The 27,959-nt window shown below is 45.1% G+C and overlaps 2 protein-coding genes across 27 annotated transcripts in view; both read left to right on the top strand.

Annotated features, from left to right (window-relative positions):
* Positions 1-27,959, top strand: part of LOC121301280 (RNA polymerase II elongation factor ELL-like) — a 794,007-nt gene that overhangs the window by 643,443 nt on the left and 122,605 nt on the right. The window lies entirely within an intron of this gene.
* LOC121301277 (transcription factor E2-alpha-like) lies at positions 467-27,648 on the top strand. Of its 26 annotated transcripts, none has more exons than XM_041230494.1 (23): positions 469-1,092; positions 4,843-4,953; positions 5,159-5,233; positions 6,475-6,547; positions 12,712-12,785; positions 13,337-13,412; positions 14,745-14,797; positions 15,667-15,799; positions 15,994-16,043; positions 18,020-18,119; positions 18,453-18,568; positions 18,939-19,089; positions 19,443-19,501; positions 19,629-19,710; positions 20,112-20,188; positions 20,948-21,073; positions 21,804-22,010; positions 22,424-22,547; positions 22,790-22,934; positions 23,313-23,369; positions 25,881-26,104; positions 26,674-26,819; positions 27,317-27,648. In XM_041230494.1, the coding sequence occupies exons 2-22, from the start codon at positions 4,873-4,875 to the stop codon at positions 26,811-26,813; spliced, it is 2,223 nt and encodes a 740-aa protein (XP_041086428.1). In that variant the 5' UTR covers positions 469-1,092; positions 4,843-4,872; the 3' UTR covers positions 26,814-26,819; positions 27,317-27,648. The 26 variants fall into 26 exon arrangements, with proteins under 26 accessions (XP_041086432.1, XP_041086431.1, XP_041086428.1 ...); XM_041230493.1 differs by having other exon boundaries at positions 609-1,092; positions 25,878-26,104; XM_041230491.1 differs by lacking the exon at positions 25,881-26,104 and adding an exon at positions 24,052-24,284 and having other exon boundaries at positions 611-1,092; positions 20,115-20,188; positions 27,317-27,647.

Here is a 27,959-nt window from a genome sequence, read left to right as displayed (position 1 = left end):
TTAATCTACAGTTTCATGATGCGAGTTAGTGGCAAAATGGCAGCAGGAGAGAAAAACACACAAGAGCAGATGCTGCCTCACTCCATAACCAAGATGCAGCAAAATGCTGCTGTTTGTACCGAGGCCGTATTTACTAACAATAATAATAATAATAATAATAATAATAATAATAATAATAATAATAATAATAATAATAATAATAATTAAGATGAAGCTATTGCTTAATTATAATTATTACCCGGACTGTAACATTTACACACCGAAGAGAACCCGGGGCTCTCGAAAGGGAATTTGCAGACAGTGTCATCGTGTCCGATCTGTGTTTAAAGAGCCGGGTAATGTTATGGGATGCGGGTCTGATCATTAAAGCGCTGTGAGGGACTCTCTACTGGAGCCCCCTTCAGCCAGCCCCACTGAGCACACAGGCAGTGCGAGAGAGGAGGGGTGGGGACTCCGCCGCAAGCTCGGCCTGCGACTGGCTGACAGCCCTGCCCCTCACCCGCACTCGCCATTCCATTGGCCGGCCCTGGCAGGCTTATCATTCCATCTGGTGCTGCTCCTGCTCCATCGCGCCCCTGCTTTCCATTCGTCTACCTCCGCCAGCTGACATAGTTCCTAGCATACTGTGTTTAGAAACACGCAGCACGGAAACAGCGACGAAACGGGCAGCGCTGGTAGACGCGTTCGGCGGAATCTGCGCCGTCTATCTGCTTTCTAAAGCCGTGGAAAGATTGGGAGCGGCTTGTTGTGCGTTTGAAAGCGGACACCGCCGGCGCTGAGGTCCCTGTTCCAGCGGAGGGATACGGCGTGGCGCTGACAATGTGGAAGGCTGTTAAAATGTCTCCTCGCAGGGTGACATGGTTTCAATTGTAGCAGCAAAAAGGGAGGCTTGAGACTTGAAGAGTTCGGGGTGCAAGTAGGATATAACAGTTTAACGAAGCGGGCTGCTTAACCAACAAGAAAAAACAAGGAAAAGGGAAGCTCTGGCCGGCTCCAGCCACGGCTTGTAAAGCACGGGGGGGAAGCGCTTCAAGTTTTCTGTTTTTTTGCACTCGAATCTGTTTTACTGTTGGATGCGCGGATTCTCTAAAGGTAATCCCTTCACAATGCACGCTTTACTGGGCATTTCCACCCAGTCGCAAACTTTTGCAAAAAGGAAAAGTTGCGTGAATTCGCTCCTGGAAAAGCGGGGGGTGTTGGAGTTTTTGTCTGGTTCGTGGAGTGTGATGGTGTGAGGCGAGCAGTCAGCGTGGAGGAGGAGGAGGAGAGGAGGGGGGGGGAGTTCTTTGTTTCGTGTTCAAAATACTGGCAAGTTATAAAGTAACTCAAAGTTAACAAACAGCGTTTTTAATGCGGTGTGTTCAGCACGCACTGCCTCTGTTTAGGGGAGGTAAGCTTTTTATACGTTTATTTGCAGCTTGTACTCGGATAGTTGCTTTTTTAATCGCCAGCGCTTATGCATATGCGGGTAAACTGGATTATTTTATAGAATAGTATGCGTGCTGACAGCTGAGTCAACTTTCTGAAAAGACAATGTGTACATTTTATTAGATGCATTGTTGTACATTGAGCAGGAAATGTCTCGCCAGGCAGTAGACGGACGACAAAAAATAAATCACTAAGATACAAGTTTAGTAATACTAACTATAGAAAATATCTACATATTTAATATGTTCGTGTTAATACTTAAATTCTACTCGTGCGTTTCTGTAAGTTATCTGTTGCTTTATTCCGATGCAAAATGTTAAAAAAAAAAAAAAAAAAAAAAAAAAAAAAACTTCGGGAAAGGCCTAGTGAGACCTCTCCAGAGCCTTTGTCCGGGAGGGGAGCGGGGAGCGGGGAGCGGGGAGCGGGGAGCGCCCCGATTCCTGCTGCTTCGTGACACTGCCTGTTATATTAGTTTATATGCATCGTTATAATTGTTGTACATCAGAAATGAATTACGCCACTGTCCGGATCGCTTTGGAAAAGGTGGCTAACACAGCACGCGTTTCACTGGGAGTAGTGTACAACTGTTGCAATAAATATTTAGTGTTTCAGGAGGAGGAGGAGGAGGAGGAGGAGGAGGAGAGGAGGAGGAGGAGGGGGGGGGGGGGGGGTCTTAAAGCTCAATCAATCATTTTCTTTGAAGTTTTAGAAAGAAAAAAAATATATACACGACGATAAAAGGGGACCGAACGCGTATCAAACAACATCTGTATGATTTTAAAATGAAGTGTCGATCCGTGAGCTAATTAACCCCCTGCTTTAATAACGGGAGCCTACATTCATTTAGAAACCGTTTTTAAAAAGGTAATTATTATTATTTGTACAGAGTTGTGTTTTTTAAGGCATGTTTCTCAGTAGTAGCTAGTACGCTGACATTATTGTCTTCACAGTTTTGAAAGGAATATTTGAATTACGATTCAATGTGGGTTTCCTACGAAAACAAGAAAGGGGTCATCCTCGGACATTTTGAAAGGTTTCAGCTTGGGTAGTTGAGTAAGCTGTACTTTCTATTGTGGGTATGGCACTGACCTAAATCCTGTTTATTAAAAAAAAATAACACAACACAAACCAGTGGGAATTAGTTTTGTTGCATATTTTTCGTTTTTTTAAACCCGATTTTTGGTTAGAGCAGCTAAAGGGCGATACCTTTCGGATGTGCAGAAGTCCGGAAAGCCGAAGTTTTCGGCTGTTAAAATGGGGTTTCTGTCCATCTCCATTTCTATCTGTAGTGATAGAAATGCATTTCTAATTTAGAGACCTTTTTTGCTATGGTTGGTAGAATTGTATTTTATGTCGGTGTTTTTAAAAGTCTTATAAACTGCTGCTTCAGGTTGAAGTTCACCTGCCTGCGCTCAATGGAGCCTCAGGTACCGCAGCAGCGTGTGTTTATAATGTAATAAACATGTGGAAAAACATACTATTGCAACCAGCACAGCCGCCGGCAAGGTTTACATTGCTGAAGGAAAGCTGGACACTTGAAAAGCGGTTGAAAATGGCTTTTTACGTTTTGTATTTCTTTCCCTGTGAAGTCTATGGTACGTGTAAAATGGTGCTTTTTAAAAACCCTGTTAAGTGCGCAATACTAGAATGGACACCGTTTTGCGTCAGTTTTCTCGCCCATGAATGCGATTATTTCTGGGTGTGTACAGTGTGGCTCTCAGGGTTGCTTCCAGGAACATTGGGTGTCGGATAATATATTAAAACAAAAAAACACCCCGCTAGACTGACGCAGGTTGTAATTGCGAGGGCAAGCTTGTAACATCGCATGGGGCTGGACTGTAAGCCAGTCTGAAGACAGAATTCATAGTGTTTAATTACAGGCATGTTTTATGTGAACAGGGAGAGATTGTGTGTTAGTTTGAGACTCTTTTTGTAATCGTCTAATGTGGTATATAAGCTGGTCTTGAACCCTCAATCTGCCTGCAGTTTACCTCCAGGGAATAGAGTGCCAGTTTATATAAGGCTCGCTTTCACACGCAGTATATGTCCAGGCTAGGGCTGTATAGGAGTATTTGGAGCCTAGTGATGTCGCTTGGCATATTGTGAGCCTTATTTATTAGATTACCTTGTTTCCTGTACCTGCTGTATGAAAAACACGTCCCTCGGGGAGGAGTCTGATAGTCACTCATTCAGCCCCAGGCTATCAGAATTGTGTTTCCAGTGACCTGCTAACCCTCCTGGGACTGCCAGGGCAGATAACCAGGAAGCACCACAGCCTCCTCCACAAGCAAACAATCTTATTGCATTTCTGGATGTTTATTTGTACTTTTACTAATTCTGCCATAGCACTGGGCTACTGGAAGCTGCCTGTATTGGTTGATTGATGCAGGGCTACTGGAAACATTTTCAAGGACAGTACCTTGCGGTGTTGATTAGGAAGGTTGTTGGCAGCAAGAGACTCTGAAAGTTCACTGGGCAGCTCAAGAAAGAACTGATCCAATCTGTAGAAGAGCTTTAAACCCCAACTAGATCTAAACAATGGCTGTGTTTATTCTGGTTTGATGTGACTCAAGGGCTGACAGTAGTAAAGCAGACTGTTTTGATGAGCTGTCCTTGCTGCTTGTCTGATTTCCCTGGAAAGGTGTGCTGAGTGAGTGTGGAGCCGCTGCCAAGCAGATAGCTCCTGTTCTGTTGGGTGCAATACCTTCTTGATTTTGCTGTCTGCTTGGACAGCTCTTGTTATCTGTTGTAAAGCACAGGGAATCAGACTTTTTATTTTTTCCTGTTAATTTGTCAATGGTGAGATCTAGTGTTACACGGCTTGAGGGGGTCCCTTTCCCCTGTGATGAGGAGGGGTGTGTTGGAACACGACCTGGCCCTCGCTGGTTAAACCAGAACAGGGCTGTAGAATCGACGGCAGGCTAGGAGATGGTGCAGCCGTAGGGACCTCCCCACCTCTCCCAGCAGGAGGCACTGCAGCACGAGGGGGGTGGGCGAGCACACAACCCAAGACCCACTAAAAATACTCGTTTTTGTACAGTACTCGATTTACAAGAGATCAGCTTTTTTTTGTGAAATGTTAGAGAGAATCATGTGTAGGAGAAAACAAATAAAACTGGTCTAAAGCATGACTTCCTGCTGGAATGGACTAACACATGTCACGCCTGCCTTCCCTCAGCCCCACCCAGCACTCGGAGATGTGTTAGTCTGCACTCCAGCAGGGATCTGGATCACATTGTAACCTTAGAGATTTTTTTGTACTGTAAGTGATTTATTTATATTTTTTAAACCAAAACCCCCCCTCCCCAAAAATAAGCCCATTAGTAATTTTGCCGTCAGATTATTATCTCATTTTTTTAATGCGCTGTTTGGCTACAATAATAATAGGCAGCCTATCTTTGAATCTTTTTGTAGGGTGGTTAGTGGCTGAGACATAAGTGTGGCATGAACCAACAGCAGCAGCAGCAGAGAATGGCTGCAGTGGGAACAGACAAGGAACTGAGTGACCTCCTGGATTTCAGTGCGGTAAGCGAGCGGGTGGGGCCGGGGCTGAACCTTATCGGGGCATCTTGCGTTTCATATATAGGGGCGGGGAGGAGTTGGGTGCTCGTTTATAGAGTCAAGTCTAGAAGAGTTCATTTTGATTTAAAATCCACACCAGCCAGACTCTTTTTTAAATTCCCATTTTATTCATTTTCATTGAATTCTTTTTTCTTTTTCTTGCATTAAGTTCTCCTCCTTTGTTGATGTAGACGGAGCCTCACTGGGAATGACTGTGCATGCTCAAAGGATTGCCTTCCCAAAAGTAAATTGATGATTGCATGAGCCCTCACAGGGTTAAACTACTGTTTGTTTGAAATGATGTTTGAACAATGTGCTGTATATAAAGAAAATCCTCGAATCATGGAAATGTACGTTTGTCGTGCTAGATGGCCTCCTTGTTTGGGAGGTGATCAGTAAGGGGGGGTGGATGGTAAATGGCATCCCTTGTGCAATCTAGATGCTACCAGTAAAAGCGCAATCTCCTAGTTGTAGTCAAACTGGCATCTGTCTGGGGGGGGGGGGGCTTTTTGTTGGGTGGCTGGGATGGAGTGTTCTCTTAATTTTGCTTTGAGTAGCACCTGAAATGTGCTGTCCAGTCTTTGAGATTCTCCAGTTGGCACGCTTGCTGGTTATAGTCCCCTGTTTATTGCTTGAACAGTTCACGTTATTATCAGTGTCGGGGGATCTCTTCAAATGCAACACAGATAACCGATCAAGCAGAAGGAGTCTTTCTGACAGGAGTCGGTCCTGTGTGCAGATAGTGGACAGTGAAACCACAAGGTCTGAGCCCAGAGCAGCCTTCCAGCTTGTAGCCACGTGGTCACCCTCTTTATTAAAACCTCCCCGTTTTGTAGTTATTTGAGGTTTATTCAGAGTGTCGTCTTCTATCTTCGTGGTCTTCTTGCTATTGCTATCAAAGTTGTCTCCAAAGGGATGCAAAAAGTGCTGGCAGCTTCCAGTTGTATTTAAATGTATCCTGTAGCAAGTGTTTTTGGTTGCTGTTTTGTAACACTGAATTAGTTGGGCTTGAAGAGAGGAATTCTGATTTGTACTAATATTAAAAAAGTATTTGGAGAATGTTATCCACCATTTTAATTTGGTTACCCTTTGGGGGGTAGGGGGGTGGTAATATTGAGATAAGGACCTCTATTTCAGCTGGCCTGTGATGAATTACAGGGTTGAGTGTGTTTTGAAAAAGATTTTGCCACTCTGCCCCAAATTACTGTCATTATCCTATTAAAGGACTTTCCAGTTCGTTTTTGGCGCAGAAGGCTGGTTTTGCGAAGGGCAATTAGCCGCTTCCTATCCAGTGACGTGCTGCAGCGAGGAGTGGCAGGCAGGCTGAGCCAGTCTAATAACTCTGATCTGAGTACTGGGGTCTTGGGGGCAGCAGATTCTATATTTAAACTGCTTCTGCCTTGCAGTAGGCTAATACTGTCTGAAACGGGTAGAACAGAAGGGGCACCTTGTAATTCAGGATCTGTCACTCTTTTGTTTTTGCAGATGTTTGCTCCTCCTGTCGCTAATGGAAAGAACAGGCCAACCACCCTCGCAAGCAGCCAGTTTGGAGGATCAGGTAGGCATTCCAGGTTTTAATGTGTTTTCAATGCTTGTCTGTTAAGATGAGGGGGGTGTGGTGGGGGTCGTGTTACTGCATGCATCTTGCTTTTGAGTTAGTGTTTTAATCTCTTGTTCTTTTATATATATATCTGTCTATGAGATTTACCCTTTGTATTGCTGTCTAGTCCTTGCCTGTGTGTGTGTGCCCATGTGTGATCTACCTGTTGAAAGGAAGTTTGTTGACTCTGAAAATGATCAAAGCCAGGTTAAGTATACACTGCGTCCTGCAAAGGGAATTCTCTTCCTTAGACTCTCAAATGAAGACATGCCGCGCAAGGAGACCTGTCAAAACATTGTGGAAGAAAAATCCACGTTCCCACTGAACCAGTACAGGGGGCCGAGAACACTTCATTGCATTGTGCATTTGAATTACCCTGATGTCTGACTCTTGGTGTCTAAATTGGAAACGATTATACTGTAAATGTGAGACGACTGTATTGTGTGTGTTTTGAGTTTTCCATTCTGCCGCAAGTCCTTTTACAGCTGTCGTATTCTGCTTTATTTGAGCAGCTTGTTTTGTATAGGTCCTGGGCAATCTCTTACATAAATGAGGTGCCTAATAATGAAGGAATCAAAACAAACTAAATGAAGGCTGGACGGTAGCTCTCCCGCCCCAGATTCCCTGCTGCTCTGCGTTTTGCACTTCGCTGGTGTTTGTAATGGTTGTTGGAGGTTTAAGGGTGCGCTGTTGCTTGCTTTGATCAGGCTTTGCTCTGAGAGTTGTGGGTGGGGGCCAGCCTGTTTCTGTTGAAAGCCAGAACACGCTCTTGCATTCAGCAGTTTGGAGGTTTTTTATGGTTCCAAGCCTGTAAAACAAAGCAATTTGTTCGCCCTGCAGGCAGTTGGGTCTCTCAGATTGTTTGTAGCTGCATTACATGACTTTGGCTGGAGTTTTGCAATCCTAATCGAGGGAAAGCAGGTGGGGTGTTTGAAGCAAGTTTGCAGCACTGAGCCAGAGAAATGTTGAAGTTCGAAGTAGCTGGGCAGCTAGTTTGTGGGCCTGTGTCCTGCTGTGGTAGAAGTGTGAAATCCTGGCCTCTGTTCCAGGGGGTACCTCTTCGCTGGTACGGTCTGCAAGCCAAGTCTTGAAGATTACCCAGTGTTTGAATCATTTGTTTGTAATTGATACCTTTTTAATTTGGAATATGCAGGTTTTCAAAGACTGTTTTTCAATCTCATTCCAATGAATGAAGAGCAATCGCTTTGAGCGACTTGCAGCACAGCAAAGTGTCAGATACCTGGAAGCAAGGGTTTGCTTTGTTTTGATCTATGGTGCTGTACTAAATTAAAAGGGGACCAGTGCTAATAGGAGTCAGAATTGTGAACTCTTGGTTAGCACCTATTTCAGGCCTCCGGCCCTCCTCCCCCTCCCTTCACACAAACACACTATTTTATACAAACAAGGAAGAGGAGTGGTCTTGTTTGAGATGTGCCCCACTGTTTTGCACTAGTAGGGTTTCACAGCCCCCCTTCTCACTTGGTTTGGGAATGAGATTTTTCTCAAAGGGACCCCCTAGTGTGAAAATCCTTCCAAGGAATTAAAGCAGGGGAAGAGAAGGTGAGCAGTTTGCGATTCCCTGATCAGAGCTTCTCCCCAGGGGCCCTGTCCTTCAGGAAGTAGTCCGAGGAGAAGTTACACAGAAGAGCTGTGCTTTTCACACGTTTCCCTGCTAATCTGCAGCAACACCTCAGTTGAGCTGTCAGTGACCGCTGAATAAGCATTGTGCAGGCGCTTACCTGGGCATCTCTGCAGCTGCTGTGCTTTCGTCAAGGGCCAGCGTAGGTGTGAGGCAGGAGGAGTCTGGGAATCGTCACTGGCCACCGCCGGTACCAAGGACTGCTGGCAGGAAGCTCAGAGCAGCCACTGTGTGACTGGGAGTGCTGTAACCTGCAGCACTCGAGCAGGAGCAGTGCCATCTGCAGCACATGTTACATCTTCAGTTTGTGGTGTTGTTGCTACTTGAGATTAGAATTAAACCAGTCACAGTAAGAACCTAGCAGAGTGGTTTCTACGAGAAGCGCCCCATTCATTATTATACAGCATGCACCTGGTGGCCTTCATGCAGAGATTTTTGAATGTTTAAAAAGTAATAAATAGCTAGGATTATACAGAGTAGCTTTCAAGGCCAAAATTAATCAGCTCAGAAATGTTTACTCCATTGAGTCTCTTGGGCTCTGTTTGGCAGGAGCTAAGAACATGTTTTTTTAATTAAAATTGAAGAGTAGGAAACATGTAAAGGTAGGTTTATGCAAACCACAGGCATGGCCAGACCGATTCAAACAAAGCAGAACAGGGGAATACGTGTATTTTGTTCTGCTTGCCTGTGTGTTTTGAATGTCGAGTAGGTTTTTACAGAAGAAATGATTTCTTATTTTTGGTGAATTTCCCTAATGGAGGACTTGCTGTTTGTTTGTGTGTGAACCTGGCAGTGCGAGAGAGACCTTCAATAAGCACAGCTGAGCTGAATGTGTGTGTGCATAGCGGGGAGCTCGGGCCGGTCATTCAGGGCGTCTTGGAGCTCGGGGAAACCCTGTGCTCACATTCATACCCGTAGTTTCATTTATCAAAAAGATGAAACTGAGATTGAAAGGTATTTTTAGCCAAAAGTGTGGGTTAAAAGGCAGAAGACGGAGAACCTGCAGGCAGTTTCTGTCTTGAAATAGTATATATATATATATATATATATATATATATATATATATATGTAAACGAAGCCTTTTGGTAGAGTTGCTAGCTCTTTAAATTAAACACATTGACTTTTCTACAGAGGCAGCACAATGTCTAATGGACAAGTCTTCACAGTCTTTGATATTTCTTTCTTTTTTTTGGAGACCTGTGCAGTACGAAGCAGAAGTTTAAGCTGATTCTGTGCCACATTTGTTTTTTTATTCCAGGTGAATATACTAATCCCTTTGTCTCCTACAGTGTGTAAGTACAAGTGTTGAGACTGTTTCAGCCCCTTAATCAGCATCTGTTGAATGCTGCGAGATACAGCAGCGTGAGTCACAGTCTGACTTGCCTTTTCCACCATCGCTTCCTCTAATTGCAGCCCAGGCTTCGTTTAGAAGAGACATGAATGACTCCCACTTCACTTGCTGTGACTCATGCTTTGACATGTGACCCGACCCTCTTGTTTTGACTCCCCTTTGCTGTTTTCCCTGTTTGAGTCCAAAGGCTCTAGTATAAAGGACAGGAAGCTCAGGATGTTGTGGTGGTTTATTTCATGTAACCCTTTTCTCTTTTCCCCAGAGGCTCAGGCCAGCTTAGTTGGTCTAGTGGTTGATGCTGAGGACCGAGAGGTTCTGTGTTGTGTGGCCTGGTGTTTATCTGTGTGTGCGCGCTGCAGTCTTGCACTGTGGCTTGTAAGCTGTAGAGAATACTTTGTTTAAAATGAATGTTTGCAGCCTTGGAAAGTGGAGAGTGGTCATAGTAGTGGTTTCTGTGGAGGTCAGTCCTCCCTGTTTTAAGTTTTTTTATTTTTGTTCACCTCCTCTTCATTGCCTCATTTTCAGGTCCAATCTCCTAGCACACAGTAGGGTTAGGAATAGAAGTTAACAGTTAAAGTTGGAGACGCATTTGGCGTGCATTCATTCTCTTTCCCTGGGAAAATTAAACCAAAGAAAACTAATAAGATCAGTTAATGTTGGTTTTACAGTGAAGTTGGGAGAAGGCAGAGTGGGAGTGATGGACTGAGCACCCTGAAGAGCCCTGAGGTTGTGCAGTCCTGTTTCCAGCAGGTGGAGTCCCCCAGACCTTGCCTGCAGGTTGCTATACTCTTCACTAACCCTCTGGGGGTGTTTAGGAGGGAAAGGCTGTTTTTGTGCGGAAGGTCACATTCCAGTGCTGCAGAGTCATTCAGGTCCGATTGGATGCACGAGGCTCCTGGGGTGGGGAGGGGGGGGTATCCAGATCTGATGGATTTTTATAATGCTGTTTTAAGCTACTAATTTTGCAATGTTAAAGTTCTGGCATATTCTTTGTCATCTCTTTATAAAAGAGGGTGCAGCCTATCCGGAGGTGCCTTCTACGCTGGTTCCAGACGCGCGTGGTCAGGATGGTCGTAGGCTTTCTTTTCATTTTGTGTTTATTTTCTATAGGGTTATACTGCAGCACCAATCACAGTTCAGAGCAGGTTCCAAAGCGTGTTCCTCTTATTGCTAATCTGTTTCTCATGCCCCTGCACTGCTGTGCTGAATTTGTATTTTACCAGTATTGTTTGTGAAATCGTATCATTGAAGGTGTTTTGAAGTACAATGAAGAAATCTGAGCAGCATTAACTCTGATTGGTATTGAATACATGTCCTTGCGTATTCTACAATGCCTATATCTACTAATCATATTAGAACTGTTTTAATTAGGAATCAAAATGAAAAACCTCATGAATATGCATAAGTAGTCATTATTATGCACAATTAAACCTCTCTCACTTACTCTCCCTCCTTACTTACTGGAGAGCCTGAAACTCACAGTGCAAGCAGATTTCACAGCTCCCCCAGTAGTGGCATGCATATTCCTTTCAATTTTGCCTTTTGGGGGAAAAAAAACACTTTTTTTCAAAAGATTAACTAATTGCACACAGATATAGATATTGCGCAGTGATCCTGTGAAAGCTGCAAGCCGCAGAATAGCCTTGGTGTGTAGATAAAGCTGCTATAGGCCAGGCCTCTCCGGTGTTTGGGGATGGCTATTTCTATGCTCTGGCTTGGTGGCACGCTGCCCTGGACCTAATCGTGTTTTTCTAAAGCGGTTCGGTTCCAGGAACTCTGAAGTCCCTCACCCTCTTTGCTTTCCCCACCCTAAGATTCTCCCCTTTATAAATGCAAAGTTGGCTCCCTGGCCTGGCCTGTGTGTTTTACGCAGTGCTGTTAACAGCAATCTCTCCAGTTGCTCATCTTAAGAAATCAAAAGATGTTATGAATATTCATCAGCAGAGCACATTAATATGCACAGCTATGTAAATGAGGATGCAATTAAGCCTAGTCTCCCCAGAGACCCTTGGCGGTTGCAGCACAAAAGGCGGTGGAATTGGGAGGTGGAATTTTGACAAATGTCTGTTCTAGCAATCATTGAAGTGAAAACATTTTTAAAATAAGGCTTTTAAATGGTGAAGTCTGTGAAGGTGAATATGCTTGTCAGGGAAGGGAGCTATAGAAATGAAAGCAGCACAGTAATGCACATCTCATTGTTTCCACAAGTAGGTAGTATTCATATTAGAAGCCCTAAACATAGTAATTGTACATGTTTATTATTCTGCATGATAGATTAACACAGTGCACACCTGCTGGACTGGATTGAACCCATCAAACAGACAGCTTGCCAATTACTGTTTTGCTGTTGTTTTTCATTTGAGAGACAGAGTTTGCCAGTAACCCTTAATCCAGTCTGCATCCCCTAATGCTGGATTGCTGGCTTGCTTTAGATCTGTGCAGTAGTGATCTCTTGGGCTCCACACACAACTGTTATGGTCATTTTCCAACTCTGTATTTCAAGCACTGTTTGGGTACTCTGTGCAGTAATGTAAGGTTTATAGATGAGTCATAAGGTGGTGAATCTGACTTGCTGTGCAATGAGAGCTGCAGGGTGGTAAGAGCTGAGGGCTTGGAGAATGAAGACCATGCACGGACTTACTCTCTAGCCCCTATCAAAGTCATTGTACTGAGTGGCTTCAGCTGCATGTAGCCCAAGATCCACCAGGATTACATGGCCCTGGTGTAATTAAGTCTGAAAAGTGTAATTATGAATGCCGAATACTGCAACCCTGCCTGTGAAAAATGGCCCATTCAGGACAGGGCCTGCTCGAAGGCTGAAAGCTCATTTATTAAAAGAAAATACTTGCCATAATTGCAAGTGAATGCATGGCTGGGTCAGTGGCGTTTTTGATTTGCAAAACCCCTCATTTCTGAATGCATGGCTGGGTCAGTGGTGTTTTTGATTTGCAAAACCCCTCATTTCTGAATGCGTGGCTGGGTCAGTGGCGTTTTTGATTTGCAAAGCCTCTCATTTCTTCACTCTTGCTTCGTAGCGACGGGTCGGTGTGTGCTGCTGTGGTGTTGCAGACATGGCTTCACAGGAGGAAGGCTTCCTGAACACTTTAATGTTTCTGTTTTGTTCTTTTTCAGGTTTGGATGAACGGTCCGGGTCAGGATCCTGGGGACCAGGAGAACAGAACAGCCCCTCTTTCCATCAGGGGAGGGTGCGTTTCCACGAGTTTCCTGTTTTGTGTTGTGATTTGGGTTGCTAGCTGTTCAAATACAGGTCTGGCCGTATCTTCACTGTCCTGATTGCAGCCTGTGCAGACCACCAAACCTGTCTGTTTATAGCTCAGCTAACAGGACGTAGCACAGCTCTTACAGTCAGGTTAACACTGTCTGTGTGCAGCCCCCTTCCATTGTCCTTCAGAAGGAAAAAACAAACGCCCCCACTTTCCTTCTGCAAATGATTGTCTGGATTTCCCCTGTACAGAGATCATCGCTGTATTGACTTTGCAGACAATTCCCTAATTTGTAAAAAATAAATAAATGCTTTAGTGTTCGGTGCAACAAACATGTGTAGATGTTTTTACAGCATTGTAAAAACACGAAATGTAAAAATATACAAGTACAGCGCTGACAGTGTCGGAGAACAGAGCCTGGGAACTGGGTTTCAGGACGTTCTAACGAATCCTCACAGGCCATATGGCTGCTAAGCATGTCATTGCGTTTGAATGACTCCTGTTTCTGGTCACTAATCCAGATTTTGCTTTAGGGTTATGGAGAAGGCTCTCATTACAACGAACACGAAGGACTTGCTTCTTCGCCCTTCCTCGGCTCAGGTTTAGTTGGCAAGTATCTCCCAGCTCTTTTTTTTTTTTTTTTTTTTGGGGGGGGGTATGGCGGCGCACCTTGTATCCAATGTGGTGTCTGGGGAAAACAAAGAGCCATTTACCTTAATTACCACCAAGGTCTGTGTAGGTCCCCGGCAGAGCTTCCCACACAGCCCAGCTGTCTTGCTCTGCATGGCTTTCACTTGAACTGTTCCCCCACAGTTGCTGTCTGAGTGGATGTTTATGGGACAGGCAGGTAAGAGTTATGCAGCAAATGGTAGGGGGGGGTGGAGCCTGCTGCTTTCTCAAGTTGTTTCTTGAGTCTATTAATAGTTGTAATTGGGTAGAAAGTGGCTGTTGGTTTGAGTCTTGGTGGAATGTGAAAGGGGGGTTTGGGGGAATCCTCCACTGGTAGTGCAGTGCATACCGCTTAGCAGATACTGACTGGGACATGCAGGGCATCAGTGAGTTGCTTTTGGGGGGCAGACCTGAATGCTGTAGTGATTTGATGAGGCTTCAGGTTCTGTTAAATTGAAGTGGCTCCCACCTCCCATATCAACAACCCTAGCAGGTTTCTCCCTAATTAAGATCATTTGAGGATAATGGGGGTCCCCCTAATTGCCTCTCGTCAGCCTGTGTGGCTGTGGCATTCCTTGCCAATATGTACCAGGCCCTCTTGTGGGTGAGGGGAGGGGATAAAAAGAGCTGTCAGGAGAGGGCAAACCCTGCAGAGTCTGTCGCGCCGCTGCTCAGTCCTGGTGGAGCTCAGCTCGGGGTAATTTTATGGCATTCATGTGCAAATTCCCTGCGGGTTCGGGGGAAATGGCAAAGGCACTGCCAAGGCTGGACTGCACCTGCTACTCATCACAGTGAGAGAGTGTAAGAGAGTTTAATTACGTGTGTGTGTGTGTGTATTTAACATCTTTATGACTTGGTTTGCGTGACACTATTTCAAATAAATGGATACCATTCTCTCAGCTTGTGTGTTTTTGGATATTTCTCTCCTTTTCTTCTAAAGGATACCAAGTAGGATAATGCTTTCAAATCAAAACCAAGGAGGATAGCCAAAGTCTATTCTAGAATACCCAGCTTTCATTAGTAACCCTGTTAAAATGCAGCCAGGCTTTCCTGTTTGTTAACTTGGTAACGGAGAGAAACGTGCTCTGACCTGAACGGTTTTAAGTGCTTTCCTGGAAGATAGACGGCCATGGTAACAATCTCTCACAATCGTGTAACATAGAGTGCAAGATACCAACAGTTGTCAGAGTTTATTGACCTGTGAGAGATTGTAAACTAGCAGAAAGGTCAAATATGCGCACACCTCATTGTTTGGTTTTCTTGTCCCTACAGGTAAAACATACTCGCCATTTGGAAGAGAAGGTGGAATGTCTGGAATTAGCCAGGTAGGCAAGCATGTAAATGTGGCAAATGTGTGTGATGTAGCCTATACTTTCCTGGCTGTTTCTGTAAGAGTGCGTCTCCGTGCCAGCAGTCCTTGCTGACATGTGGGTCTCTGTGGCCCCAGGGTTTCCCTGTCACTCCTCCACCTCCATTGTCCCAGTTAGTGTTTCACCTCCTGTTTGTTTTGTGTTTTTTCCAAACCTTACAGGGACCTCAATAAGCAAAAACAAAAAAACCTCCTCTTGTTCCTCTGTCATTTTGTTTTAATTTTACACCACTATGTCAGAATTTCCTCCCATTGTAATGCTGGGGGCTTCCGCTGCCTGAGACAGCTGTGTGGGTTTTTAGAGCCAGACCAGATTGAAGGCACCTTTTCTCTCTGCCAAAAATGTTACCACTTGGCCCTGTGCCAAAAATGGCAGCTTCAGTCCAGAAGAGCAGCGAGCCTCCCGGCCCGAGGGTGTGGGAGAATGCGGGGGCGAACGCTGGCACTCCCTCCCTCCCTGCTTATCCAGGGGCCTTGAGCTGGGTCATCTGACACTACGCCCTCTCACGCAGCTCTTGTGCTTTCTTTGTCATCTTTTAAAGAGGGACTGTTTTGCATTTCTGTTTACCATGCAGCATTTTAAGCTTTGTAGGTCAGACATCTTTAATTGTGTGGATGACGGGTTATTTCCCAAACTTGGTCCATCTGTAACCTTTTAAATGGCTAGGATTTGTGAAATGATACATCTAAGATGGCTCAGTGTTTGCATTAGGTATTTGTTAAAAAATAAAAATATATTTTGAGGAGTGCAAGTCTGTTTTGTGGCTGACCTCCTTGCCTGACCCTCACTGTTATAATCTCTCCTCTCCTCTCCCCTCTCACTAGGCTGGCTTTCTTTCCAGTGAGATGGCGATGCCCAGCCCAGATGCCCTTTCTCCCTCTGGCATGAAGGCAGGCTCTCAGTACTACTCCTCATACCCCAGCAACCCACGTCGACGGCCGGCTGACAACAACATAGGTGAGGGGGGGAGAGAAGCAAGGCCTTGAAGTTAACATTGAATCATACCATTCTAATGATAAAAACTTGTATGAAAATCAGTTGGTTATTCTGACGAGAGAATTGCAATTCTAAAACTACTGCCCACTATCACTTGGTTTGTTGTGTGTATTTAAGATTTTAGCCCAAACGTTTGCTGAATTTGTTTGTTTCAGATGGACAGCCTAAAAAGATCCGAAAGGTCCCTCCCGGCCTGCCTTCTTCAGTAAGTAGACCTTCTGTGAGCTTGAGGAATGAATGAGCGTGTCGCTGGGTGGGTCAGTGCTAATGTGAGTGGGCTGTCTGGCAGGCTGGATCTACTGGGGCCTGCTTGCTTTGAGTAGTGGCATCTATTTCAGCAGCTCTGCGTTATCGGCTTCAGTTCCAAAGGAGCAGTACAAGCAGACTAGTCGTGTTCCTTTTCAAATTAAACGAATGGTGATGATTTCAGAGGTAACAAGCCAGTTTAGTGCAGGAGTTAAGAGCAAAGGGTTTGGATTGCAGCTCTACAAACAGATTCACAGCGCAACCTTGGGCAAGTAGCGGGACTGTCCTCCAGCCCCAATCCACAACAAAACCATTAACACAGAAAGAGTATCCAGCGTCGTAACCCAGACCCGCGGCGCCCTGCCTTTTTAACCCGCAGCACCCCGCGTTCTGTCCAGCAGTGGTGTTGCTTCACCCAGTTTTGAGTACGCTTGAGGGATTTTGCCCAAGGTTTTGCAGTCCGTGTCTGAGCTGAGATTTAAAGCCCTGATCTCTTGGCTCTCTTTAATGTAACCACTGACTAGACGGTCTTCTGAACTCCCAGATTGGATGGAATTGCGTCTAGCCCTGTGATATCTGTGGAAGCGGTTCGCAGGTACACAAGGTTTAGTCCTCTGTGGTGCCTGTGTTCAATGGGATTGAGTGCTTTCACTTCATTGTTTTTACTACACTTCTGTACAAATACTTAACCAATGAATACATGCCTAATATCCTGCCTCTGCTGCTGCGGTACTGTTTACTGAAATCCACTGTTCCCAAGAGATTCTTCCAGAGACACGCCACTTCAGTAACTCTCCTGAAATTTACATGCCAGCAGCAAATAGGTATCCTGCTATTGCTCGCTCTGTTTTGTAAACTGACTTTATCTGGTTGCTCAGAAACAGGCTTTTTTTTCTCCCCTACCCCCCCCCCCCCCCCCCCCCCCCCTCACCTTCCTTTCCCCTCCCCTGTAGGGGACCCCTTAGTCTCTCTTGCCTCTTTTCTCTTTTCCTTCTCTCATGCTCTCTCTCTCTCTCCACTCCCTCTCTCACACAGCTGCCCGTGGAGTTGGATTCCAGCCAGGTTTGGGCAGATGGCTCTGTAATTAGAAGTGCATCTCTCCATTCCCTTTCCACTTCTCCCTATTTAATCCAATTATAGAAAAAAGTCAATTTGCTGGATTCGCATTCTCGGCTGCTTGTGCCTTTTTATTTCTTCGTTCATGCAAAAAAAAAAATAAAAAAAAAAATGCGGTACCCTTTAGTGCCAGTGGCAGAGTTACTATACTTTGATAAACTAGACACAAAAAACAAACTGATTCTGTAGCTGGGGTATTCGGAGACATTGCTGGAAAATGTGATTTCTGTGTTCCATGCTGCTGATTTTTGTAATGTAGCTGTGTGTTTAAATGCACGCTTCTCAGCCAGTGCTGGTGACCATTGAAGTGGAGCAGGGAAGGGAATTAAAGCAAGAAGCAGCGTTTACCCGAGCTGCTGTTCCAGGGCATTGCGCTCTGAGGGAATGTGTTACATGGTATGATTTTAATGCTGAGCCATGTGCTGTCAGCACAGTGCACTTTTCACATTGCTCCAATGGGATGGAGTTGGGGTTAAGAGTAAGGACTTTGCCCTTTTTGTGTGCTTTTTTTGTGGCCAGGATACAACTTTTAAAACTGAGGATGAAAAATGCAAGCTAACAGCTTGCATGTAGGTGTAAATTAGTTCTGAATTTTTATAGAATCTATATTTAAATCCATGTTGTTTCTTCAGATTACACTGCAGGGCATTCCAGTCTTACTTTTTAAAGGGTTTTTAAAGCTTGAAATTAAGATCTGCAACACCATCTTGGGCATGTGCTCCTGGCCAGGGTATGTTCATAGCTGGATTTCTTTTTGCTTGTTACTGATGATGCATCCTTTAGATAAGCAGTAACAGTCCCTGTGATTGTCTGTTTCAGGTTTATGCTTCAACCTCTGGGGAAGACTATAACCGGGAACCAGCCAGCTACCCCCCAGTGAAGGCTGGCCCTGGCTACCCCGGGTCCTTTTACATGCAAGGTGAGTCCTGCAGCCCTGTGCGTATTTCACACCTTGTTGGCAGCCTATTTGACTCTATTGAGTGTGTTCTTTGGGGTACGTTTTTCTGCTGCTGTTGTTGGTCGTGGCACCTGTGTAGTCAGTGTTTGACCTTCTAGAGATGCCGCTGTCTACGTCACCAGTGGGTGGTGGGGAGGATGTGGGGGGGTCTAGGTGCGATGTAACTTTTCGGCTGATTTTCAGCAGACTTGATTTAAGTTTCTGTTTCGACTGCAACACCTGCATTCTGCTGGCTGTCTCCTGTGTGTTTTCTTTTTGTTTTTGTTTTCCTATACATGTATCCCTTGTCCACAGACCCGTGGAACTCCTCTGGAGAGATTGGCCAGGCTGGATACGCTGCTGTGCTGGGGAACTCCGCTCACCTCTCCCAGCCAAGTGGCTTCACCAACCTTCACCCGCAGGACAGGATGGTGAGTGGTGCTTGCTTCTCTTCTCTGTATACACAGATAACCCAGCTTCCTACCAACTATCTGCAGACCATTCACTGCTGCAGGCCATTCTGACAGTGAGTGATCCAAATTCACACAAGCGCCATGTGTGGACCAACTCTCTCAATGGAAAGTAGTACCATCCGCAATAGTATTTATAGTGTGTGTGAAGTAGTCCTGTTCTAGTAACTCAAACGGATGCTGCTAGCGTGAGGCCGGCTGTTAGAGCTCAGCCTCTTGTTTTTTGTGTGTTTTGCTGTATTGTATGAAGTGTGAGTTGCATCCTTTCCTGGCTTGATAGTAACCCAGGTGTGCTGTTTTGTCTCTCTCCTTCTCCATGTTTTTGAACCAGAAGCGTCACTCTCTCGCGTTGTCTCCTCAGAACTACCCTCTGCACGGCAGCGAGGTGAACGGCAGCCTGCCGCCCGGCTTCCACACAGGGTCAGCTGGCTATGGAGTGTCCAATCACACGCCTCCGCTCAACGGGGCGGAGCCTATCATGGGTAGGCACATTTCAAAGGGAGCAGTACTGCCCAGTCCAAGTCTGCCTGTGCCTGCTGCAAAATAAGGGAGAAGGGAACATGGGCATGATTGAAACGAGCTGCAGTGCTCCCTCCCTGAATGCGTTTTAATGACGTGGAGCTTAACTCAAGGCTAAAATACTAATTGTTGACATCTCTGGTATTAGACCAGCTAACCAAAGGTAACACAAGGTGGTCTGAGATTAGGGCTCATCAGGTTGTGTGAAACCATAGGTTTCCTGGGAGCTTTTAGATTAGTATCGTGTACAAATGCAGAACGATAAATATTTTCTTGCTGTTTTTAATTCTCCTTTTTTATTTTATTGTTTGTTTAGCCAACAGAGGCACCACAGCAGGGAGCTCAGGGGATGAAATTGGAAAGGCTTTAGCTTCGGTGAGGATATTTGCTGAGCTCTTAAGCGTTGTGCAGATGAGACTGCATTAAACTGTCTGCTTGGATTGCTTTGTCACATCAGTGTATTGACTTCCTGTTTATCCCCCCTTCTCTCTCCTATCTAAAGATCTATCCTTCAGACCACAACAGCAGCAACAACTTTCCCTCCAACCCCTCCACACCAGTGGGGTCGCCCCAGGGAATACCAGGTAAGGAAGGCTGCCGTCTGCTTCCTCCATGACTCTTACAGTGATCAGTGAGAGGCTGGTGCTGATCCTGGGGTTTGTGAACCCAGCTGCCTCTGCCCTGTCTATTTCTGTTTCCCTGGCACTGTAGCCCCACCCAGTGGTATAAAGGAAGAACTGCTTTTTTGAAATGCTGTATTTAGTAATCTACCCCTTCAGTTGAGTTAATTTTTTTCACTACAAAAAATAATAAATATAATGTTTATTTAAAGCTAAATCCCTTTACTGTGATCACCAGAGAGACAGAACAAAGTGTCTGATTTAATAGTACCAAAAAAACGCAACTTGACCTCGATTGCATTGAGTGATTAGTGCATTCTATATGGAGCTGATCAGGAGAGAGAGTTCACTGTTTGTTCCCCCAGCAGCTACATCTCAGTGGTCCAGACCAACCGGCCCGGCTGCTTTATCTCCTAACTATGAAGGTGGATTGCACGCCTTGGTAAGTGTGGGGCTGTCTGGGTCCAAACAGGAACAGGGGGCGGTTGCATTAAACACCTTAAGTGTTTAATTTGAGCTTAATACCCAAGAGGGAACTTTATTCTCCTTGTGTGTGAAAGTAATAAGACCTCTTCAATACTGTAAAGATCTTCTAGTCATTTTGGTAGACAGTAATTCATACAGTAACCCTGTTTTAAAGGGGAATCCAGTTTGGACATAACTTTTTTTATTTAATTAAATTAATTAATTTAATGTTCACATTTTAACTTGTTCTGTCCCAAAAACAAAACATTCAGAAAGGTTCCTGTATATCTGTCTAGGTCTTCCTAGTTGCCTTTCCTTTCTGTATCCTGTTAATTTTATGATCATGTCATGTTTGTTTAAATGTAATGTGCATTGCCAGTTTGCAGTTTTATCCTGCAACACTTCAGTGTAAAAGTAAGATTCGCTTTACCCCCTCTTCCAGTCTGCAGCCTCCTTTAAATCAGTGAAGGAATCTCTCTTCAGGAGTTTCATGCAACCAAGCTCTGGTCTCATTTATTAATTGGGAGCTTTTGCTTGTAAATTAACACTGTATGAGTCTGTCTATTAATACGCTGAGATTTAAACTAGTGTGTCAAGACTGTATAATCCATGTTAATAAATCCTAGCAGCTGTAAAGCAACTCCCCCCAAAGCCTTGCCTGTAGCGAGTCGTTCTCCTAATTTGTTTTCTTGTGTGTGGTTTGTGTGTTTTTTATGCTGCTGCTTTCCACCTACAGGTGTCCTCTGTGAAAGGGATGTTGCATCTCAGTGGGATTTTAACCAGTTTAAATAAAATGAATGATGATGATGATGATGATGATGATGACGATGGTGATGATGAAAATGATGGTGGCTTTCAAAGAGTGAGGGTTAATCTTAACATTTGGGGGCAGTGTGTGTGTGTCAGTGTGTTTTATGCACCTGTGTAATCTTGCTCACACTGGCTGTGTGTGGGGGGGGGGGGGGGGGGGGGGGGGGGGGGGGGGGGGGTGGATTACTTGTTAGTGCTGTGATTATTATGGCCTGGCTATTCAAAGCAGCAGTAAATCCCTTTAATAATTGGAGGACCACTTGCTAGCTGCATAGTGCTTTGTGTTGTACCACAGTGCATGGCCTGTGTGTCTCGATCTGCATTGTGTAATTATTCTCCTTCTAAATTAATGAAGGTGGGATAATACACAAGAGTCTGTGTGTGTGTGAGCTCTATACTGCGGGTTATGATTCCTCACATGTCTTGCCATTATAAATACACTGAATTCAATCTATTTAAACAGAACTGTCATTTGTGCACTCCAGTGCAATATTGTGACTGTTAGAATATGAGTGTATATAATATTGCAACATAAGCTGTTGATGCAACTGAATACACAAACGCAGTTGCTTATATACATTAACACTTGCACGACTGGCCTGGCCCCAAGAGAACTGCACCGTACAACAAATCTGTATTAGAACCAGCTTAATTCATCTTGCAAAAGTCTTTTAGAAAGCTGCAGGTAACGCAGTGGTGCCAGTGTTGCATATAGGGACCTCTCCCAGCTTCGAGCTCCATGATAATTTTTTTGTTTTGTTTTTTTAAATATATAAATTAAGCAAAACAAGATGGAGGACCGCCTGGAGGAAGCCATCCACGTGATGCGGAGTCACGCAGTGGGCCAGGCCACGGCCCTCGCCAGCGGCCACGGGGACATGAACAGCCTGCTGACAGCAGCTGCCTCCGCGCACAACGGGGGAGTCGGGGGCCTTGCCCAGGCCTTCTCGGGAGCGGGGCTGCCTCTGAGTAACCGGCACTCTAACATGGTGAGAGGCAGGCTGGATCTGGGGACGGGAGCCAACGCTCAAACACGTTTTGGAAACGTGTATCAATTGTCTGCAGTGAACAAGACCTGTTTTAATCTTGTATAATAGTTTCCAAGTATGATCTGGGGCAGTGTGTTGAAACTAACTTTGAAAAATAGTTTGAATTAAACTCTACGTTTTAAACTTGACCGTTCAGTTAGCAATAAATGAAAATTAAAATAATGCTGATCAAATTAGTGCAGTAGAGAGTTCTGTTTAATATATTTTGGGTACAGGGATGTGAAAACACAACTGGCTAATTTTGGGATATTTTCATTTTGTTGAAAGATTTGAGAGAAGACTGTATTGTCTTTTCTGTGTTATGTGAGTTGGGTGACCCCTGTGTCTGATGCTCTCCTCCCTCCTGCTCACAGGGTGGAAGCCACCACGAGGACTCGGGCGGATTACCCAGCAACCCTGTACTGCTCCATGGACACCATGTCTCTCTGCCCCAGTCGGGGACGCTCTCCGATCTCAACAGACAGCAGGACTTCTCCAGTTAGTACTGCCTTCACTGTACAGCAAGGTCAAAGAGACCAGTGCAGGAAAAGAGCATGGGCACTATGGGACACTTCACTTAATTGCATAAGAACACATGTAAAATGTACATTATTTAACTTTTAGTACCAGCTTCGTTTCATTGTGCAGTTAAGCCCCCTTGTACAATGCGAGAAAGGGCCAGGCTTGGTGTGCCTCTGCCTGCCTGTAACTGGATGTCTCTTCTTTCCTCCTCTGTGCAGGCATGACTGCTGGAATCACGCGCTCCACACACTCCTCCTCCAGCACAGATGTGAAGAGTGAGGGGAAAGAGGATGATGAGAACTCCAATGCAGACAAGTCTGAGGACGAGAAGAAGGACCAGAAAAGCTCTCGCAGCCGAACAAGGTGCTTGCCTGGCTGCTGCATTGGGGGGTGGGGGGCGGGCCGCATAGGGAGGAACCATGGGGACAGGGTGTGGAATATCTAGCAGCTCTCCTGGAATGCTAAGCAGAATATATGACATGTTTGTGTATATAGAAAATATTTATCCCACATAGGTGGAGAATGTATTGAATAAACCTGTTTTCCACACTGTGGCTGACAAATGTCTAGCTGCACAACTACATCAGTTCATAATGCAGGCTGCTTAATTGTGCCCAGACCTGCGTGTATTTAACATGTGAAAGCCCTTTGATCTCCACTGGTGGCTCAAGTGGTTGTATGTTGTATTTCACTGTCATTTGTTACGTGGTCCTATTATCCCCATTCTCGCATTGTTTACAGAAAAGAGCCGTTTTCCTTCCAGACCTTCTCTGCCCTCTCAGACCAGGGAAATGAGGAGTAAGTTTCTTACCCGTGATCCAGTACAGAGCGCCGGGTAACGGGACGGGCGCCTTCTGTACTGCAGCTTATAATAGAGATCCCTGGGAGGGAAAAGCTGTTCTATTTTAGCCTTTTTCAGATTTTATATTTTACTGATGTGGATATATTTGTTTGGTAAGAACTGATGTCTTTTGTGCAATTATTGTTGGATAGCATTACTGAGGCACCAGACAACTGAAAATATATTTTTGTATAATTTAATCCAATATATGTGGGATAAATATAATGCATACCAGTCTACACTGAACAGGCATTCCCAAAAGTGAAAGCAAGACAGCAGGGCTACAAATCTTGACCACACACGATCCCCTGCAAACTTCATACCCTTTTTATATATAAAATACTGCAAACAGCCCTGTTTAATAGAGGCACCTTTTTCTGTTTCATCGAGTGTCTGTTAGGCAAGATTCAGTGCAGCTTTTAATATCCTCAGCGATACAGGGTGAAAAACTCCAGGAATAGATCCTTTTAAATAAAGTGAAATCTAAATATTTCTAGAAACGTATTGCTCAGCAGGGGCAGGTTGTCTCCCTTGTCTGTAACGTTGTGCATGCTGTTCTGCTCTGATCATTGTTGCTGTGTTTCATGTGTGTGCCTGCTGTTTTCTGAAGTACATTCTTGTGTTTATTTCAATTATTAGTCTAGATGAGGATGAGGAGGACCTTCCCGTAGAGGTTAAAGCCGAGCGAGAGAAAGAGCGGCGGGTGGCTAATAACGCCCGTGAAAGGCTGCGGGTGCGAGACATCAACGAGGCCTTTAAAGAGCTTGGGCGCATGTGCCAGCTTCATCTTAGCGCCGACAAACCTCAGACCAAACTACTAATCCTGCACCAGGCTGTTAATGTAATACTCAACCTGGAGCAACAAGTGCGAGGTCAGTGTGGGGGTCACAGAGTGGTGCTATCCATCTCCTGTTTCTACAGCTCCCTGTGTGTAATACATGCAAGATGCAGTGCCGGCATGGGGCTGTCTACACTGTGTAACATTCCTGCAGCATGTCTGTCTTGTTTTCTATCTCTATATTGATCTCCCTTGCACTCCACCCAGATACCCTTCCCTGCCTCCCAATCCAGCGGCGCTGCTCTCTGCATGCTTTGCATAACTTTTAGCCATAACCTTCAGCACCTACATTGCAGGAGCTATTGGTTATCTTGCTACTTTGAAAAACACAAAGATCAACATCAGACTTGGCTGTTGGATACAGAGAGGTTAGATGCTAATTTGTGGGAATTTATTTATTTATATATTTTTGAAAGCCCAGATTATAACTTGTTTTGGGGGGAGGGAGGCAGCGGGGGTCAGTAATTTAGAACTTAAGGTAAGTACATTGACAGAACTGTCCCAGCCCTCCTGTCTGTCCAACCTGTTCACTTTAAAACTGCTTGTAAACCCGCACCCCCTTTTCTTAGTTTTTTTTTGTTTACCCCGAGTGAGTCGAGTCACAGGAATCGCTGGCCTCATTGTTCAGCTGCTTTTCCCTTGCTGTGGGGTGGGGGATGGGCGCTGGAGGGGAGATCTTTTCTGTATGCATTGATATTAACTTCATGGCTTATTTATTTTTATTTTGCTTGTTTTTTTTTTGGTCTTGCTCCATCTTCTCTTTCTCAAACAGGCTTTGGCATTTCTTTTCCTTTCTTGTTTGTTCAAAGGGAGTTGAGTCTGCATTCAGCTCTGACTTCTTTGGTTTTTAGCTGCATCTTGGATCTGTCTTCCATATCTGCCCGGAGCAGCTCTGCTTCCTCCTCCTTGGTTTCTTTCTTTTCCTCTCTCTCTCTTTGGACAGTCCCCAGTTGCCGGCCCTTCCAGTGGCTCCCACTCTCGACCTGGCTGCTTGCTGTAGGATTGATTTGAAACCTCCCTAGGGTTCTGTCTCTCAATGTCATTCTGGGGTGCTATTGCTAAGGGACAGCCCTCCTGGCAGCTTTCACAGGTCACGTAGGTCAATGAAGTCTGACTCGACCAGTGCAAAAAACATGCAGTCGTAATCCTGTCCAATATCTAAATGGGTTTGCTCTTTAAACTATCTCAGTTGAGTCCTGTTTGCACGGTCTAGACGTGTCCACTCTTGAAGGAGACTATAGGAAACCCTGAAAGCTCTTGCTCCAAATCCCCTGCTTTTCGTAGAGCAGTTCTCATAATGAGAGATCTGTGAACACACTGACCTGGTCAATCCCCCTAGCCTCACGGCTCTTGACGTCTCTATCTTTTGGCTCTGGGTTTTAAAGAAGGTCCTCCCACCCCATTGTCGGAACAGCAGCCGGTTATGTTGCATGTCTGCACCCCAAAATTGGCTTGTGCCCCCCACCACACCCTGATCACCTCCTGTAGCCTGATGGCACACAGGCATACCCTCTAAAATAAGCACATACAATATGTCTGCCTGAAGACAGACATGCACATGTCCCTGCTGTTCTGCGCTGTGCTGCGCTGCACTGTTCTCTAACGCTCGCTGTGAACTCCACTGCAGCAGCACGGACGAGGGCCTCACTGTGGAGGAAAAGGAGCTGAAAGACCGGGACAGGCGAATGGCCAATAACGCCAGGGAGCGTGTGCGGGTGCGAGACATTAACGAGGCCTTCAAAGAGCTGGGCCGCATGTGCCAGGTGCACTTAAAATCAGACAAAGCCCAGACCAAACTAATCATCCTTCAGCAGGCAGTGCAGATCATTCTGGGCCTGGAGCATCAAGTGCGAGGTAGGGGCACCTCTTTCTACTGCCACATGGGGGGCAGCCCGGTCCGAGAGGGGCTCCTCATTCTCTCCCGGATGGGTTGGGGGCTTTCTGCCTCGACACCTCAGATTCTGTCAGTGTTTTGGTGCTTAAGTCTGTTACTGCAGAGTCCTCCTATGCACCCCTTGTCTGTCAGATAATATTTTAATGTCTGGGTTGGTGGTTTTGCATTGTGTAAAGAGCATGGGGGATCTCCCAGTCTCCCTTAAATGGGGCACTCTGACACACATGTGCAGAAATACAGGTATGTAGATGTTTATTCTAACACTTTTCTAAATCTTTCTCCTCGTTTCTTTTCCTTACTACTTTACCCTGGTTAGAGCTTAAGACTGGGTTAAATTCCTCAAATTTTGACCCTTAAGACACCTTCCTGACCTCAACCCTTTCCTTGCAGATAAGGGCTGAGGGGAGGGCGTTGGCTTAACGGTTAACTGGAACACAGGTTTTAAACTGCAAACTGCCACTTCGAAAAAATAAATAAACAGAATGATGTCGTGTTGCTGTTGAAATATGTGCCTGCCTTTCCTTTCCAGAGCGTAACCTGAACCCCAAGGCAGCCTGTCTGAAGCGACGTGAGGAGGAGAAGGTGTCAGGGGTGGGGGATCCCCAGATGCAGCTGTCAGGGGGGCACCCAGGCGTAGGAGACGGGCACAACCCTGTCAGCCATATGTAGCACCAGGTAACTCTCCTAAACACTGAGCACGCATGCGCACATAGACACACACAGTATTGCAAGCCTGCTATACGGAAGACCAGACCACGCGTCTTTTTAAATGTCTGGGCTGAAGTTTTTAATCTTTACTCCAGTTTAGTTATAAAAAGAAAGCCTTTCTGGATGGTTGCACATTTGTAGGAGTCTGCATATGTCCACTGTTTTGTGCTTCTACTGCCCTAGCTAGATTTGTATTTGGACTGCCAGCGGTCAAGGGTCTAGATTGTTAGGGTGTCTGCATTTCATGTTTTGTAAACTCACACCGCAACTGAGTCATGTTTGACACACAGCTTTTCAGAAAGATGATTTGAATGTATTTTCTTTTTTCTGTTGTCTTGCACACAATTTGATTAACGTGCAGTAACAGGTTAATAATGGCATACATTGTGTGGGTTTTTTTTTTTTTTGCTTTTGGGGGTGCAAAAAAACTTCAACTAATTGTTTCTCGCACTTCTTTGCTCCAGATCCATACTCTGGAATTTAGCAGTGCTCTTGGAAGATGTGGCCTTATATTCTTCTTCCAGTATCACCCTCATATACTGCCAAAGCTGCCACAGCCGGTGGGGCAGAGAGCTGTACCTGACTCAACCGGCGCAAATGTGAAGAATTCTTCTCGTTCATGGTTTTACATTTGCTTCCATAAATGATGGAACATTTCAACAGATCCTGGTCACCAAGTGGAGAATCTCAGCTGCTGCTTCTCCCCAACACAGCCAAGAGGAAATGAGAAAAAAAACAAACAGGAATTTGTGCCTAATCTTCTTTATCTTTTTTTCGTTTTTATAAAAAAAAACATTTTCGTAATGTTTGGAACAAAACTTTTTTTTTTTTTAAATTGCTTATTTGTAAGCAATTACTATTCAATATTTTTTGTATAAAAAAAAAAAGGTTTTTTAGTCATTTTTTGATTAGCATTCCCAGCAGAAAAAAGGAGCTGTCTTATTTCTCAGTGGAAAAGAGAGACTGGTTTGTCGTGTTAATGGTTAGTGGAACCATTGAGGGCTTCAGTTTTGAAGGGGTGGGGGGCTAGTGAGTGTACGGATGCCTGAAGCTGGCTGGTAATTGAGTAGTTTTACTGAGTGGGGGGGGGGATACTTAAACATGCAA

This window comes from Polyodon spathula, chromosome 27 (genome assembly GCF_017654505.1).
Source record: "Polyodon spathula isolate WHYD16114869_AA chromosome 27, ASM1765450v1, whole genome shotgun sequence".
Classification (NCBI taxonomy): domain Eukaryota; kingdom Metazoa; phylum Chordata; class Actinopteri; order Acipenseriformes; family Polyodontidae; genus Polyodon; species Polyodon spathula.
Note: the sequence above shows the minus strand (reverse complement) of the source record. Positions and strands in the feature narration are given on the sequence as shown.

What these genes read in the sequence shown, in the direction of transcription:
- LOC121301277 (XM_041230487.1), top strand. Translation starts at nt 4,873, where the DNA reads ATGAACCAACAGCAGCAGCAGCAGAGAATGGCTGCAGTGGGAACAGAC. An exon ending in GCCGGCTGACAACAACATAG is followed by an intron (nt 15,800 to 15,993) that starts GTGAGGGGGGGA and finishes TGTTTGTTTCAG; the next exon opens with ATGGACAGCCTAAAAAGATC. An exon ending in ATGATGGTGGCTTTCAAAGA is followed by an intron (nt 21,074 to 21,803) that starts GTGAGGGTTAAT and finishes ATATAAATTAAG; the next exon opens with CAAAACAAGATGGAGGACCG.